At 37.9% G+C, this 16,479-nt stretch overlaps 1 protein-coding gene and 1 long non-coding RNA gene across 15 annotated transcripts in view; one reads left to right on the top strand and one right to left on the bottom strand.

Annotated features, from left to right (window-relative positions):
* The window catches only part of LOC111244236 (uncharacterized), a 4,218-nt gene extending 1,535 nt beyond the window's left edge, over positions 1–2,683 (top strand). Inside the window, exons 2-3 of the long non-coding RNA XR_002670805.2 lie at positions 2,144–2,284; positions 2,401–2,683. This is a non-coding gene — a long non-coding RNA (uncharacterized LOC111244236). The remainder of the gene's footprint in view (positions 1–2,143; positions 2,285–2,400) is intronic.
* Positions 1–14,590, bottom strand: part of LOC111244180 (uncharacterized) — a 21,995-nt gene extending 7,405 nt beyond the window's left edge. For 5 of the 14 annotated variants that reach the window (XR_015319758.1, XR_015319756.1, XR_015319755.1 and 2 more), the window contains exons 1-9: positions 14,241–14,588; positions 6,298–6,644; positions 5,250–5,389; positions 4,222–4,483; positions 3,790–3,963; positions 3,429–3,634; positions 3,064–3,183; positions 2,680–2,859; positions 1,445–1,575 (exon numbers count right to left, since the gene is read on the bottom strand). Coding sequence is in view for 10 of the 14 variants with exons in the window: in XM_022790998.2 (XP_022646733.1) it covers positions 1,445–1,575; positions 2,680–2,859; positions 3,064–3,183; positions 3,429–3,634; positions 3,790–3,963; positions 4,222–4,483; positions 5,250–5,389; positions 6,298–6,550 (1,466 nt within the window). In the remaining 4 variants the exon portion in view is untranslated. Of the gene's footprint in view, positions 1–1,444; positions 1,576–2,679; positions 2,860–3,063; positions 3,184–3,428; positions 3,635–3,789; positions 3,964–4,221; positions 4,484–5,249; positions 5,390–6,297; positions 6,645–13,762; positions 13,930–14,004 lie in introns of those variants that run through there. The other 9 variants (XM_086978319.1, XM_086978320.1, XM_086978315.1 and 6 more) reach the window with 8 other exon arrangements.
* Between the last annotated feature and the right edge of the window lie 1,889 nt (positions 14,591–16,479).

Raw genomic sequence — 16,479 nt, 5'->3', positions numbered from 1 at the left:
TATATAAATGAATTCTATTAAATGTATGTGTCGAATTTTACGTCCGGTCCTGCCGCACTAACCATTGTGTCCGGCTAAACGGTGCTGAACTAGTTATCTATATATGTATGTAATATCCATGATTAAAAAGACTGACTGATGTCCTTAAAGAAACATAACAGATGCATTCGATTTTTCCGATTTAATGATGTGAGCGGAACGCTGCGGTTTTTAATATGTTACTAAAGTTAAATATGCTAGTAAATAAAAGAGTTAAAATTAAAACTTTTACGTCCGGCACCGCATTTAGGCGTTCTCCCATCACGAAACGACGTATGTCTAGTTTGTACTCGTGTTCAAACCGCTCATCTTTCAAGTTTAGCAGACTAAGCAGTACTCCATCACCGGGGCTGGGCTGGTTCTATAGAACTTAACGTCATACAACTTAACCAAGCATTGAAATTCAGCAAGGGTCGAAAAGTAAACAGAAGTCGTCGCAGCCTGATCCCAGAACAGACTAAAACCTAAGGGCGGTATCGAAAAAAACTATATTCCAAATTTTATCAACATCGCAAGTTTAATCTCTAGCGGCCAATAGAATCTATGTCTGAAGCAAATGAGAATAACTTTTTCCTAAGTGTAGAGTCAGCATTTTAACTTTTATGGTAGCATATGAAGGTGCAGTTTTCGTATTTTGAGTTTTCGTATGAGCTTGATATAGCAAACTTTGTGTATTAAAATATATATGCAGTGAAACGTTAACGGGGTTGAACGACAATGAATTAACAAGAAATAAATTTAAAGAAATCACCAAAGCTAAATTACATCTATTCATGGTCGAGTTAACGATAAACGTCCCTTCAGGCAAATATCGAAACCGGATATACGAATATTTGAGATAACAAAGGAAAACAGATCAATTAAGCCACTTTTCACTATTTTCCATTAATTGCCGGCTGCACTACTTAATTTATACGTTTTTGGTAGAAAGGGTATGTTGAAAGGGAATGTCTAACATTTTATTCAAGTTTTACTAATAACTAAACTAAGCAGAAAAACAAAAAATCAGAGCGTATATGCTTTAAACGTAATCATGTTTTTGTTGTACTAAAATTTCTGTTTGTCTTCATTTAATAATTTAATAATTTTAACATAAGCGGTATAAAAAAATATAGGTAAATTTTTCAAGCCTTCTTTTTGTTAAGCTGCTTATTAATGGTTCAAACTGTTTCGAATTAAATTGGAAATAATAAAACAATCAGTGAAATCACCTGTTGTTCATTTTTGTGATCAATTAGAAACATTTCTAATTGAAACAGAAGAATGATTAAGTGGTACTTTATTTTTCACAAATAATACATGTATCATGTGAACCTAGAACATGGCATAACGTAACATCAGTGTAAATTGTTAGATTTGTTGGGATCGCGTGGAAAACAGACACGTTAACAAGTTAACCACAAACCTCCTTGAGAGAGCCACAAGACTTTGTCTGTGGTGCGTATGCCAATGTTCTTGAGCCCCCGTGAGCATCTTGATCGCCTGGAAATGATTCTGAACTGCTGTACATAATTCTGGCGATTCGTCTTCAGCCATCTGAAAGAGCGATAGGAAATCAAATAAAGCAGAGCTTAACAATTAATAATACGTCTTTATGATTCTATGATTTGGTTGAAATTGATGGCACATCGCTCGACAAGCTTATCGAGTTTTATGTTTCTCTGATATAGCAGCACAACAGTATTAAGTACACAGGTAATAATAGTTTTTTCCACTTGATAAAAACGGAGTATCTGACTTTAATTTTAGTTTAAAGTTCATTTACGATTTATTCATTGTTACTAGTTATGATCTTCTCCCATCTCCAACCGGTTTCTGTATTCGTTGTATTCGTCGTATTATTTCGTTGAAAACTTATGGGTCTGCTACTGAACAACGCGTCCGCCGAGTTCGAGAGCCTTCTTCATTGTGAAATGCGTCGTTACGAATTTTATGTGCCTGCGGACGGTAGAAACACTAGCTCGTTGCCATGAGACCAACAAAATGCAGTGGACTCAAACGAACGTCGCATTCAGCGGGTGAATTGCGGGCTCCCTTCAGACAGGATGGTGATCTAGCTTAACTCAAAGCTATCCATTTTTTTTTGTACTTTATATTAATGTAGAGAGAACGTTGCTCGTCATCGGTGATCAGTTTGCGTAGAAACCTGCCGTTGCGGTTGCGTATTACCTGCTGCTAGGCGAAATGTCACATTTCCTTGTTCTCTTCACTGAGCTTACGGCGCTGCCAGGCTTTCTAAACTTGGGTAAATATTTTAGACTCAAGATAACGGTAGATAATTATACGACTGGAATTTAGCCTCTCTGCTGATTCACGTGTTATTCACCGGTTGTCTTCTTTTACCTTTCTGTGTCTTTTAAGCGACCGTTGAGCGGCCCTATCAGCTATGGAGTTCACACCGTACTCAACGCAAAAATTTCGAATCGCTTTGGCTGCGAAAGGCTGCGACCTTAACATCGAGCTTAACATCGGCTTACCATCGAAGATGTCAAGAAGAAAAAGACCGCTTGACAGAGTATATTAAAAAATCCCCTGGTTATACCTTGTTGAGTGCTTAAATGGGCTGAAAAATTACATTCGTAAAGCGCAAATTGCTCTTGTTTCTCTAAATCATTAAATAAATAATACGCCATCAGTTACCAATATAAGCGAGTTCTTAAGAATGTCGTAACCGTCCTTGCCCTGGTAAAGGTACATCTTCGTGACAAGTCGGTATCTTTGGTTCAGATCGAGCTTTTCATCTCCAATCTTTACGTGGTCGGGGTTTATACGTTTGCCTGCTGGCTTTCGAGGATCAAATGCAAATGAAACTCCAGACACCTAAGATAAGCAATAATGAAATAAACGATTTAAACACTAAGCGATGTTTAATACGAGACAAATAGAAGGTTTCTCTGGCCTGTTAAAGTTTTGTCAGCTAATAACTGCTAAAGATAAGACAACATCAAGTATTTTTAACAAATCATTACACTTACCGCTAACAAGTATGGAAGTTACAAGAACGATACACGATGACGTACTTACCTGTGGAAATCGTCCTTCGAGTCTCGGATACAGGCTTACGCCATTTTCAAGGGCCCCTACGATTTGCTTTCCTGTAACCTCTAGAACTATTAAACTATCCATCATTGGAAGGACAGTCACCTGGAATAAAGATATATGCGACCGACACGACGTACAAATACTAACTGGTATAATTTTCTCTGAATATACAAACATCAAATATTATTCATTCACATAAAATAGAAAGCATATTATTATCAATTATGTGATATAATAAACGTGTGATGCAGTGTATATTCTATTGTGGTAAAGCATCTACACAAAATAACTTTTATAGCGAATATAAATTTACTATTGGTGTTCTTTGTTCATAGTAGTTTGCTCACCAAATCACGCATGGTGAAAGAACCTTTCGGATGCACTCGATCTGAGCGGAGGGTGCCCGAATTGAGCAATGCGAGGTCGGAATGCGTCGCAGCTAGCATAACGTCCGTGATAAAATTTCCTAAATTCGTCTCAGACGTACGGATTGAGCTAAATCGGCCATCGAGGTCCACTGAGAACTGACCCAAAACTTCATCCATTTTACCTGCTTGAGCGACAAGCTCACAGAGATTACATATTGAGGGTAAGTATTTGAGACCTTTTAAATGCCAGTCTTTAAACAGCATTCTGATCACACTAATATCTTTGATACTTTTTTTGTATCTAGGCAATAGAATTTTATATACGAGAATTTCGTCTCACCTTGAACTACTGCGTCGTACTTCTTGAGCTCTTGGAGGAGATCTTCGTCTTCGTCGTATTTAGATGTGATATTTACCTCCTCAATAGTTACGTCGACTGGTCCCTCGACTGTAAACGTTAGAATAATTTTGGAGAATTGGCGAAAATCGGTTCCGGATTTCACGATATACTTTCCTGCAAACATCATATATTGTAATCGAGTGAATATCAAACCTTAAAAAAAGAAGCTTTAAAATAGTTCATTGCAAAATCATTACGATCCAAACGGGGCAATTTTGCTTAGGGTCCAACATGGGACAAATAGTAACTCAATAACCCAAATTGGCACGGGTCCCACGTGCTAAAGTTATCTATAAAAACAATTCACTCTGAAAACAAAACTAACAAATTAATACTATCAATCAATTTATTTCATCATATATATGTGCCCACCTGCACATTTTTTAATTTCATAAACGTGATCGTGTCCGCCAAGAATTAGATCGATTTCATCGACGTTCTCCGCCAATCGACAATCATTGGGAAATCGCATATGGGTAAGAGCTATCACATAGCGGCATCCATGATTCGGTCCTTTGAGGAGTCGAGCTAACCGTCGTCCTTCAGTTACGAAATCTCGGAACTCTACCTGCTCAGCGTCAATTGTAGCTAGCGTAGCCAACCATTCTTCTTCTACAAGGCCGATAATTCCAAACTAAAACAACGCACAAAATGACAATAACAAATGGGTCTAATATTAGTTTTTTTTTGACCATCGAAATGGACACCGTTAGATAGTTGTGGGAAGAATTAAAATATGTAGATTTAGCTACTCACAGCTATATATCGTCAGACTATCTAAGAGCCCCGTTACTAATATCAATAACGTTCTGCCCAAGGTAAGTCTGCCTTACAAATGACTACCATACATTATAAAATTGTCTATTATCGTTACTCCAACAAATCTTTCTAAGATCCCCTCGGTAGACCCTCGATTGTAGTTTTCATCTCTATTACGTACGATTCTAGATGCCCTTAAATAGCCATGGCCCTAGAAGACCAGTTTAAATAGCCATTAAGTCGACTTAATAATAGTCTGAAAAAAAATTGTATATGACAAAATTGTCTATAATTCTGATCCGCACGTATAAACCGCTTCACAGAACTTATACAGGGCCGCGAATAAAGGACACTGAGCAACAAAAAAAGATTAGTACAAAAGGCCGCCTTCCATTTGGTTTGTCTTTACGCTATACTTGATGATACTTGATGACGATAACGTACGTACATTCTATGTTAATATAAAAATATGTTTTCTCTTTTCATATTTTTAACATCCTTAATCGGTGATTCCGTTGATTTTATAAGAACTGAACTGACATAAATAATTATATTGTCTAAAGTTAGATTTCAATTCAGTTACGCTTATTGTACCTTGTTAAAATGACCCTTTCTATTAGGCTTTCTTTCACCTATTCTACCTTTTTTCCAGTGCGTTCGAGAATGACAAATTCAGAGCCGTCAGCCAATAGTTTCTGAGTTTCGTTGTCAACAACGTTGCTCATCAGCCATGGAAATTTACATTTATCCTTAAAGTCGATCAGGTTGTCTACGCCGAAATCTAATACAGAAACAGAAATTTTATATCTTTATACACGAAAGTCAGATTGGATTTCGATGATAGGTCACATAATTCGTTTGCTATCGGAATTGAAGCAAGTTATATATGACATCTATGAAGTAAAAAAAAAACTGAGCGGTAAAAAATATATTTATATTTATAGTAGAGTTTTTTTTTTATTTACAATAAGTTAGATGAGATTTATTTTTAAGTCTAAGAAAAACTATAGATCAAACTTCACAACGCACAGACGCAATAATAGTATTACTAAATTAATTTAGTATATGTACGTGTCGATGATTTTTTACCATATATGAGGACAATTCGAGATGAAGAAAATAATTTCAATTAGTTATTTGTTTGGTACAATCAATACGCTTTTTTCTGGTAAAAATGTGGACATCATAAATAAGTTTTATTACTGCTAATGCATTTGCCTCAAACCCAGTCATTTACCCAAACAGACTATAAATGTTTCAACATTGCCATAAAAGATCAGCAGGTACAATTGCTTCCGTAAGCCGTGAACTGTTTCGTCTACTATCTCCTATGCGATGAATACACGTTCCCCCTGCGGCCTATGGCACATAAATATAATGTAATGTCTTGCACGCATGCACGTATAATTAGGCAAATTCATAGAGTCAAAAGCAAAAAAAAAGGTACTTGTGGATCTGTTCCATCATGTCAAAATAAATACCTGGGATTTACCTGTGAATCTTACCAAAACGTTAGAGCAGTAGGCAATAGACATGCAGACGCCTTTCGGGAAAATGGCGAACGAACTACATGCGTATCCTACGCTTGAAACAGCCTATTACCTAGGTTAAGCGATTCCGTATTTGCTAAACCACGCAAATGAACAGCGTCTAAGCGTCTCGGTGTATATGCGTGTGTAAGATACGCACCGAAGTCATGATTTCCATACACGGCACAATCAGTTTGGATGCTGTTGAGGACGGGAACCATTTGATCGCCCTTCGTGAACGTGCTCATAATCGATGGAGCCAAAATATCGCCGCTGAATAACACCAATGGGTTAAATGGCCGCAGTGACTTAACCGCCGTACAGAAACGGGTCGCGCCTCCCACGGGCTCAGTCTTTTGTGCTTCGACATTGTAGCAATCGTTGAAATGGATGAGCATTACCGTGGCGGCCATCGTTAATTAGCAATGTTGTCGCCAACGCTATCACAAGATTGTCAGCGTACCGAGCTGGTTGATCTTCTATGGGAATCTAACTGTAATGAAGAAGCTAAAAAAGCGCAGTGTTAGCGTTTTTTGTTTTGCTTTTATTCTCTCACCATTTATTTCGCTTATTTGTTCAATAGATTTTTGTGAATAAATTATGGGATGTGAGGGCCATCATTGAGCATCACGTGCCTACGAGCGGCCAATTATTGCTCAACAAAATACCAAGTGTGTCGTTTCGATGAGGGTAAAATATGTAGGATAAACGAGTTTAACTATTTTAAGTGCACGTTTGAAAAGGTAATGTTTAACGGATAATTTAGACCACTTTGTTTTTATCGCGAACACCTCAAAGTCAGAGTGTTCATTGAAGCACTTTAAATACAGCGCGTCTTCGTAACAGCGCCTGAAGCTAACTCGATATCTACTGACAAAAGTTGTATGTTGGTTTTACGTAGCTGAAGAGGACTACTATCTAAATTCGTTCCCATAGATGAAAGATGGTACGTATAAGGGGTACAATATATATATAACACTGATGTGGCCTTGGGGATTGTATGTTAAATAAATTAATTAGATTAATATCCAAAAATCCAAACAAACTATTGGCGATGTTCTGAAAAGCCGTTCGTAATTTTAAAAACAACAAAGGAGCGGATTGTCGGAAATTGCTATTCCACTTCCGACAATCAGCAGATTGACGTATATAACATGGCATAGCAAGTGGCGTACGGCAAAAAGCATCAGATCAAACGATAACCGATATCATACCTCAGCCTCACTTCTAGGAATAGGAACACGAAGCTGCCCTACAATAGTTTTTGCAAATAGATGCCCCGATGAAACAAATCGTTGACAACTGAGGTAAGCAATTTTTATTAACATCGTCTCCACTATACCAGCGTGTTCGCACGATGTGTATATACACCACACGTGTGCGTTGCTTTTATGGATTCTTAACTGCACCTACTAAATAGGATACAGATTCTGACGGACACGAACCGCAAAGGTTTCCGACACGAAACAGCGCAGCCCGACTCAACTCAATGTATATATATAGTGAAAAAATCGTAAACTATCTATGTATTTATGCGTACATGGTGCAGCTTACGACGCCGCAGAAACCACAACATTTTAGTATGATCAGTTATAGACTAATAGATATTTCACTTTTCTGTCTGTATAATTCGACCCAAGAAGATCTAATGGATAGTGTGGATCGGGGAAAGTGACTGGCGTCAGCGTGAGTTCCAGTAGGAGAAAGCAACGAGCTAATAATTCCAACGACACAGTGACTATATATGAACACTAGAGTAAAATAGTTCAGCTTTTTATTTACATGAAAGGTCGTAAATATATACAAAGTAGATGCATTCGAGCAGTCTTAAGCAAGCTTACTGCATACTACGAAAAAACCCAGTTACGTGGTCACAATAGGACTATCAGTAAGCTATTCGTAGTATCAACTTTTAGTAGTAACTTGAGCAATAATCACACAGGCGGCGTTCTGGATTATAGCATGTCACTCAATCCCGATGTATTACGTTCGAACCGCTAGAGATGGCACCAGTCTATCGAATAGCCATAATATCGAAGTCCTATTATAACTAGCTTTATAGATGAAACATTATGTCACTCAAAGAACTACCTGCGGATTACTTAAGATAAAATACAAGATGTTCGATCATGTTCTGTCTATACGCCGAACTATCTTGTCCAGTAGGATCATTATACCTGCCAATTATGGAAGGCATAAACATCGCTTTTGAATAAATGCACCCGACGTAGTGCAGTACAGCATGCCTAGCCGCTGCTATGAGAAAAACCTAAAATGACCAAGTTCCTTAACATATTTTCAGTAATTCAGCATCAACGACGACGAACAAAACCGACTGATATGTGTGATAAAAAACCATTTCGCCCGCATAGGCTACGCTGTTGCAGTCAAAAATCTTTGAATAGATCTGAGACATCGAGAATGAACAGCTCTTACATAAAAAAAAAATACCCAAATGTATTTTCAGTAATATTATTGACTATTGATGCATTTTGTTGGATTTTTTTGTTCTTATAAATCCAAGTCGCATACTTTAGAGTACATCTGGCTGTAGGCGTCACGTTCGATATCAACTTATTTTCTTATGCAATATTATAATTTGCTTTGGCCTCATAGAACGTACGGCTGAAGTACGTAAAGTTCTGTTTAGATACTGAGGCAGATTACAATGATATACTTCTAGTAAAGCTGGTTATTGTTAAGCTACTTGTAAAACAATTTCAGTCAAAACATATCCAGTTGCAAGCTGTCATAAATGGTAGCCTTCAGATACTGAAAAATTAACTCTTCCTGAACATCGAAATAAAATGTTAATGTAGAACGTATTCCCGTCGACCACAACTGCCGCCAAAATGTGTAGTGAAAACAACGAGACTGCCTCGAAATTTTCGAAGTTGATGTATCAGAGCCATTTGCGCAGAATCACGCTAAGTTTTCGATAACACGAGTTCATATTAGTATTATCTGCTATAAATTAAAATGGGAAATAGTCGAATGCTTAGTTCCAGACGCTATTCTTAGGTGGAAAAAAGTATGCCGAAGCCTCATTTGCAGCCTTTTCGCTTGAATAGATTTGAGTTACCTCAGAAACTGAGAACAGTCAACTACTATAGACTATAGCTTACGCGACCTTCTACAGCCTACGTGGCAAGTGAAGCGACTACTAGCTCAAGAACACTAAAACAATCTTTCAAAGCAGCTGGAGCTTACCTACAAAATAATAATAATAAGAAAGGTATCCACTGAAGTTCGAAGTTAACGAACAAGCACTAGAATTACCTTTTGCTTTGAAAACCTTTTCCTATACCTTTTTTCCACAAAATACTATATCGAATTCTAAGATGGAGGCACTGCACTTAACGATAATACAAGAAACACAAGATAACGAAAAGGGTACGATAATAAAAGCCGAAGCGCAGGTCGGCCCTAACCAAGGCCCTAACTTATTTTCCCGTCTGTCTCTTGTATTTTTAGGCTTTATTAGAGGCTCTCTCTAAACGAACATTTTTTTACCGTCGCATGGATTCAAAAAGTACTGTCGAGTTTCGAGCACAACCCTCACTTGCGTTACACCAACTGCAGTAACGGGATTGGCCACTGAAATGGACATTAATAGCCCAACGGTGCCAACTTTATTGGATATAGAATTGCCAGCTTGTGGAATCCCTCCATATACACAAGTGGAATTTTTCTTTTGAATTTGTACCACATATAGGTATTTAGAAGCAGATATAATACAGGTGTTACTTATTTTTATTTCAGCTTGAGTCTGCACGCCTTTACTTGTTTATTGTGGAAACAATGGCAAAGGAAGCGGTCGACGATGCCTTTAGCCTCTCGTTAAACGTCGACACTGATCGGCCTCCTAACATTCAGCAATACCATTCCAACCAGTACAATGAGCTCCTTGCCTACTCACAAGATGAATTTCGTCGCCTAAATGAGACCTATTATACTTCTCAGCTTCATCCTTTCGTATCGGTAATGGAGCAGTTATTGAAAAGGGATCACAGTGCTGTGTACATGCAGCTGGAACACAGCCAGATACAAGTTCTTCCGCTGAGAAATACGCCACCGTTTAGGTTAATGGAACCTGCAGATAGAACGCATTTCTTTTACGTTAACGGGTAGACGAGAGACTTCGATAGTCCAAAAAAAGCGTGACTATTTTATAGGAGTCTCCCAAATGAACCATGACTATAAAAATTTCATTACAAAATACTTTTATTTTACACCTTTCTTAAAACAACTAGGCCTAGTTGTAAGCTTCTTACGTCACTGCCTTTATCACGAAACGTATATACGTTTGTAGGCGGATGCCAGGATATTCATTTATTTGCCTACCGATGACGAAACTTTTAACGTAGTATACATTAATAGACTAAAAGAATGATTTGCAAGAACAGGTCAAGATACGTAAATGCTTTTATGATAAAACAATAAATTCGAAGTTCCTTAGTCAGTTGATGATCACAGAGTGATGAGTCAGTTACAATGACTAATTTCGAGGAAGATGTTGCGTTCCTAAGTTGTACACTGTTTCGAATCACATTTTTGTACTTGATGCACATAAGAAATCGCTTCTTCTTCTTCTTCCTCTTCTTTCTATCAGCCTTCAGATTTAGGTTATACAATTACCCGGGCTATAAGTCGGGAGGTCTAATTTTAAAAATGATATCCTTCTTCACTCTGAACAGCCGTGTGTACAGACCTTGAATCGTTCTTATTAGTTACTAATCAAAATGTTGGACAGCATTAACTAGCTAACACATTGAACTGCAGTATCGCCCCGCTAGCAATGCCTGTTCATCCCATAGCATTGAACAAATCACAAACTTTTTTCTCACACAATTTACCTCCCAGTGCAGGGTACAACGCATACGCTTTCTTTGCTGTCCTGTCGTTCACTCTACGCAAACGTTTGCATTTCATTTTACTTTGTTCTTCGCTTTGGCTAAAAGACGAATCCTAGGAAAAATTTGTGAAGTTTCCCCGGTCAATGCTTCTCAAGGTAACAACAATCAAACGATTCGGCTTCATCTAATACAGATTTGAAGAGAACAAAATATGTGATACTATGATAACTTAAAGATACGCGTCGTCGAGTTATTTGCATAGGATTCAATTTTATTCTATGCTTACTTGACTTGAAATCCTGGCCATCTTTGTCGAACGCTCAGAAGAATACGAAATACGTGAACGCTAACGACACGTAACCTATAACAATGCGTCTCAGCATAGCCGAGTGCGGCATCATACATCTGCTCCCATATGCCATCCCAAGCAGCAAATTACTTCTAGACTAAGTAACAACAATGGGTCTAATTTTTATTTAATTTTTAGTACCTTCGGGTATTCTGGATTGTGTCCATGCGTAGCACATAAGATACACATAGATAACTAATAACCATCGCGTTTTTAAAAGGGTTATCTACGTCAACACATAGTGAAATCTTTGAATCATGTGACCTTAGAATCAGGCAACTTTGTTATGTCATTTTTAACCGAAGGTCACAAACTCTATTGTTTACCCCACTTCAAGCAAATAGCAATTTTCCCTCACCTGCATAACATTTTAATTAACAAGCATAAATACACTATGGGACGCGCCTAGATAACGAAAAGCTTCTTGTCTTTATTTACATACGATACATTCTAGCAACGTTTTAGATCATTTGGATAAAATAACGCTCGATCGAGGCAGTTCTGCACTCCTTCGCACTCATTAGTGGGAAAGCAAGCGCAGTTATATTACTTAAAAAAAAAACATTTAGCCTCGGACGGGCTATCGGTTAGCTTATAACAATTATAATTACGGTAATTAAAGAAATTCCATCTGCAACTACGAATGACCCTGCCATATTAGGTACCTCGTCTTCTATATCTGACCGTAGGTAGGCTCAGCTCTGACATGACTTCAATCTCAGACAGTATAACTTACTCATATGTGACGATATGTATTGCAACTATATTGTTAATATAATTGTTATTTAGAGGGAAATCATCATTTAAATGCTAGCATTAACATATTGGCATAACTGCAAAACAAGAAAACATCATTCTAAACTTTTACCAAAACCTCATAATCCCAAGCCACTCCGTCTAAACATACGCCAGAAAAGCTTATATCGAGGACCTAATGTCTAGCATGCGATAAGCGGTGAAGCTCCAAAGTGCACTGACTGCTAAATTCTCACGAATAAAATTAAAATTAACTTACTAAACTGTCGTGTCTTATATACGGCACTTAATATCAGCTCTGTTAAAGCAAGACCAAACAGACTGAATTGTTGTTGTAGCTTTTTATATTTCCACTGCTCCAATCGCGCCGGATTATCGAAAGTGACGAAGGTTATTAGCAAGGGGACTTCCGACAACTGTTAGATGATATAGATATTTGTACGCTCGTAAAAATGTCTATATCATCTATGCCATCGGTAAAACTGTAATTATTGGTAATATAAGATAATGGGAGGGACTGTAGCTATTGTTCACTAGCTGCCAGTCTGTCGATTGATCTCTTGACACGCAAAGACACATCATGTTACAATAAGTACTATAAAATTTGCACAATATATCGTATATTTGCAAAATGGCCACCCATGCGTGCAGGTGTATTTCAGCCAAAGTGCATAATAAGTGAGCATGTACCAATATGGAGTAATGTGAAATGTCGACTAAGACTCCTCTGGATAATAGTATCAATTGTAGACTCATGATTTTGATTAAGCAGAGGAAACCACGCAAAAAAACCGACTTATGAAAAAACAGCTTATTTGTTTTCGTGACGCTTTACAGTCTCATCATTACAAGACCAATCGAGTTTCGGTTGATTAATTCTAACCCTGTATCAAAAAATTTTGAATCAATTAGATCTAAATTGATTCTATTTCTATTTTGGTGTACAACCGTAAATCAATCTGGGATGAACATGTATCCCTAGGTTCAACTATAAAAGCATGGGCAATGCCTCGCCTGTCTGCGGGACATTTTAGTTTCAAAGGAACCAAAAGCATTGGTTCTATTTTCCATTCTGACAAACTCAATTCTTATTGGCGATTATATTCAGCGTTTGGTGTTAATGTTTGGCGATAAATTCCCTATTCTCAGATAATTCAGTTGTCTGAGGACATGTCACCTACACAATAAATGCTCCGAGATTACATATCCGATCAACATCTGTCTCCGCCTGTAGTCAACATTGCTATAGAGAAGGTGCATGATATGAAATATATAATAAAATTTATATAATATTGGTAACGTTATATTTTGATAAAACCGAAAAAAATCCACTGTTTAGTACACGATTATTTCATGTAGAACAAGGGAGCTCTTACTACACTTTACTGCAGAACGGTTCAGACAATGAAATTCGAATGATCTATGGTTGTACTTACTCGTCGATTCGCTTGTTCTATCATTATACAGTACACATACGAGCTCTGTTTTTTAGTTACCCTGAGTAATGTTCGCTTAAATCTAGCTCGATCTCAGATAGCTAGATAGAAAGACAATCTAAAAATACAAAGTGCGTGCAAAATAGATGACTAGAACAGCAAATCTAACCCATTACTTAAAACATTCAGTGAATAAATCAATGGGCTTCGGCTTGAGCAGGCGTATACCTTTCCTATCTTATAAGTGATCTAATTATTCTGCTGACCGGTAACTCGTTTCAACAAGGTTAGTCCGTGTCCGATGCGTCGGCCTCCTTGAGTACTTCTTACTTTCATATACGCAGAGAACCACAGACAGACAGACAGACAGACAGGCCGTTGTCCTAGTATAGTATCTGTACCAATATATTAATTTCAGGTTAGTGTTGTTCATATTTGGCTGCCCACGTACTACGAATGACACAACTTACTGACACATTATACTTGATGTAGTTGACATTGATCTAACAAATGCAAACATGACCGAATAGAAGAAGACCTTAGGCTGAAAGGTCCCTTCTAAGCGAGCTCTTTTGCTGCTTTAAAAAATGAACGCGAATCGAGAATGCTGGATCTTCAACGAATGCTCCGGCCCTATAAAACATAACATTATGGTTTTTGAATGAGTCAAAGTTCTATCTACTCCGCTGATCATAGGTGGTCGTACTTGGTTAGTTCAGAAGGTGAGCCGCTGTGACGATGCATTAATAGATCAGCTCCCTAAGTGATGAACAATAAGCCCACTCCACAACACAAGTTCAAGATCACTAACTATTCACCAATACTCTGATTACAGAGACTTCCATATGAATATCAAGCGAAGAATAGCTTGTACAAGGTCAAAACAGCCATGAGATGAGAAGCTTTTCGCGCGAAATTTTAGCCAATTGAACTCCTTTCCGTTTCTCCACCTTTCATTCTAGGTTCTCAACACGATCACCAACACAACTACTGTTGACTGCTGTCTCTCGCACAGAATTAATCAGTCCAGTCTATCGTTTGCGTTTGGAATCCTGCTCAGTACATATTCCCCTCTTACGAATACTCTGGGTTAAGCAGACGACCTTCAATGGGGAAAGGGCTACTGTCGCAGTGGAGAGAGAGCTTGAAGAAAGAGGACGAGATCGAAGATATAGCATCGAATAAAGCTTCGTAAAAACGTGATGGTAATCGTGTAAGTGTGGTTAGTGCTATTATCGTTAGTGACGCTGCTACTGCCGCCTCCGATGGTAATAACTATTCGCGGATAAGAGCGTTCAGGGAAAGGGGAAAGCTCAGACAACATGCGAATGCTATTAGAAGATGCCGCTGCGGCTTGTGGAACTGGCACGAACATCTAAGTATAGAATAGGCACTCATTGCTTTTCTATAGAGTATCAACTTGCTTGGTTAGCCAAGACGACCTGTTAATAATAAGCTACTGGTACGCCCAGGTCAAATAGCTGTTTCGCGTTTGTTTCTGCTGTGGTAGCCGCATGTTGTTTTGATCGCTCAACTATGTAGTGTACCTGACGATATGGCGCGAAACTACATTAGAATCATTTTTCAGATGACAGCAAGTGAAAACGAATGTTTTTGATTGAATTAGAAAACAACACTTGTAGTGTGTGTAAGATTCAATGAGAGATATGGTCGTCGATACGGCGTTTCGTCAATTTGCTGCTCAGCAGTATAGTCCGGTGCGCTGGTCATGCGTAAAGAAAGTAAACAATGAACCCCATTGACCCACCAATAATCAAATACAAAGTTATTTTATTTTATAATAATTTAGCTATACCTGCATTGTTGGAGACAAAACTAACGTGGCAAGTGACATTATATAAACATCTTCCGTGTGCAGAAAGTGCGACGAACGAAAACTTCCCATACCGCCTTAGCTGTAATAAACTGTTATGATGTGTTAATAAAGATTATAACTCAACACCTCGAACTTACTTAGTAATTTTCAACTGAGAAACCAAATAACCCAATAGCTTCAAGTAATGAAATAGATAACAAAGATACATTCGGAAACGTTCCTCGAAAACTCGTTATATTTCTGTCCCATTGTAGAGCCTTTCTCAATCTATATCGCTATTATTGCCACGTATAATAATCTAACGCCATTCTGACGGCGGTTTTCAATCAAATGACTTTTTAATTTTTTTTATAGGCACGACCAATGAAATTTTATCTGACGCAGTTTGTTGTAAAGTAAGTTGTAGGTAACCAAAAACTTACTAGTAGACACTTTGTATTGTACGTAACAAACCTGATTCTCAAATATAGACATAAGGGCTCTTTTCGAATCGAGCATTTCGTAGAAGAATCATGTTAACTATTTCTGTCATAAATTTAAGCAGGTCCGACGTACAAATAACCACTTAAGATGATCTATTTTATATCGTATTATATAAATAAATAAACTTCGTCATAAAGTAACAGACAACTTAGTCACATTTTGAATGTAGATTAGTAATAGAAAAAGGTAAACTCGCAAGAGCCTTGAAACAAAGTTATCATGTTATGGCACTGACATATACAAAAACTATTCAAATACATGGAGTGCTAACAGTGCAGAGGCCACTTGTCACAATGATTTAGCCAAGAACAACAGCCAATTATACGAAGTTTGTTGAATCCGTTTATCGCCTATCTTAAGTAATATCCAGCACGTAACTTCGAACAGTATCTAAGTTTAGAACACCTTTGGGGTTCATTTGTGAGTCGTATACAAATTATTACAGCTAAAAAAAGAAACGCTTTGCTTCGTGCCAATGGTGCGGGGCTTAGGGCGTGCTTGTCTCCAAAATTTTCGAGACATCACAATCGTCCGTAAGCTTGGATTTTACGAAAGGCGACCATCATTCTATGAGCCCCGAATTACCTGCTACGTCGATGGGTTTCTCTGACACCCGCCGTGTCCC

This window comes from Varroa destructor, unplaced genomic scaffold (assembly GCF_002443255.2).
Source record: "Varroa destructor unplaced genomic scaffold, Vdes_3.0 BEIS01000001.1, whole genome shotgun sequence".
NCBI classification, from domain to species: domain Eukaryota; kingdom Metazoa; phylum Arthropoda; class Arachnida; order Mesostigmata; family Varroidae; genus Varroa; species Varroa destructor.
Note: the sequence above shows the minus strand (reverse complement) of the source record. Positions and strands in the feature narration are given on the sequence as shown.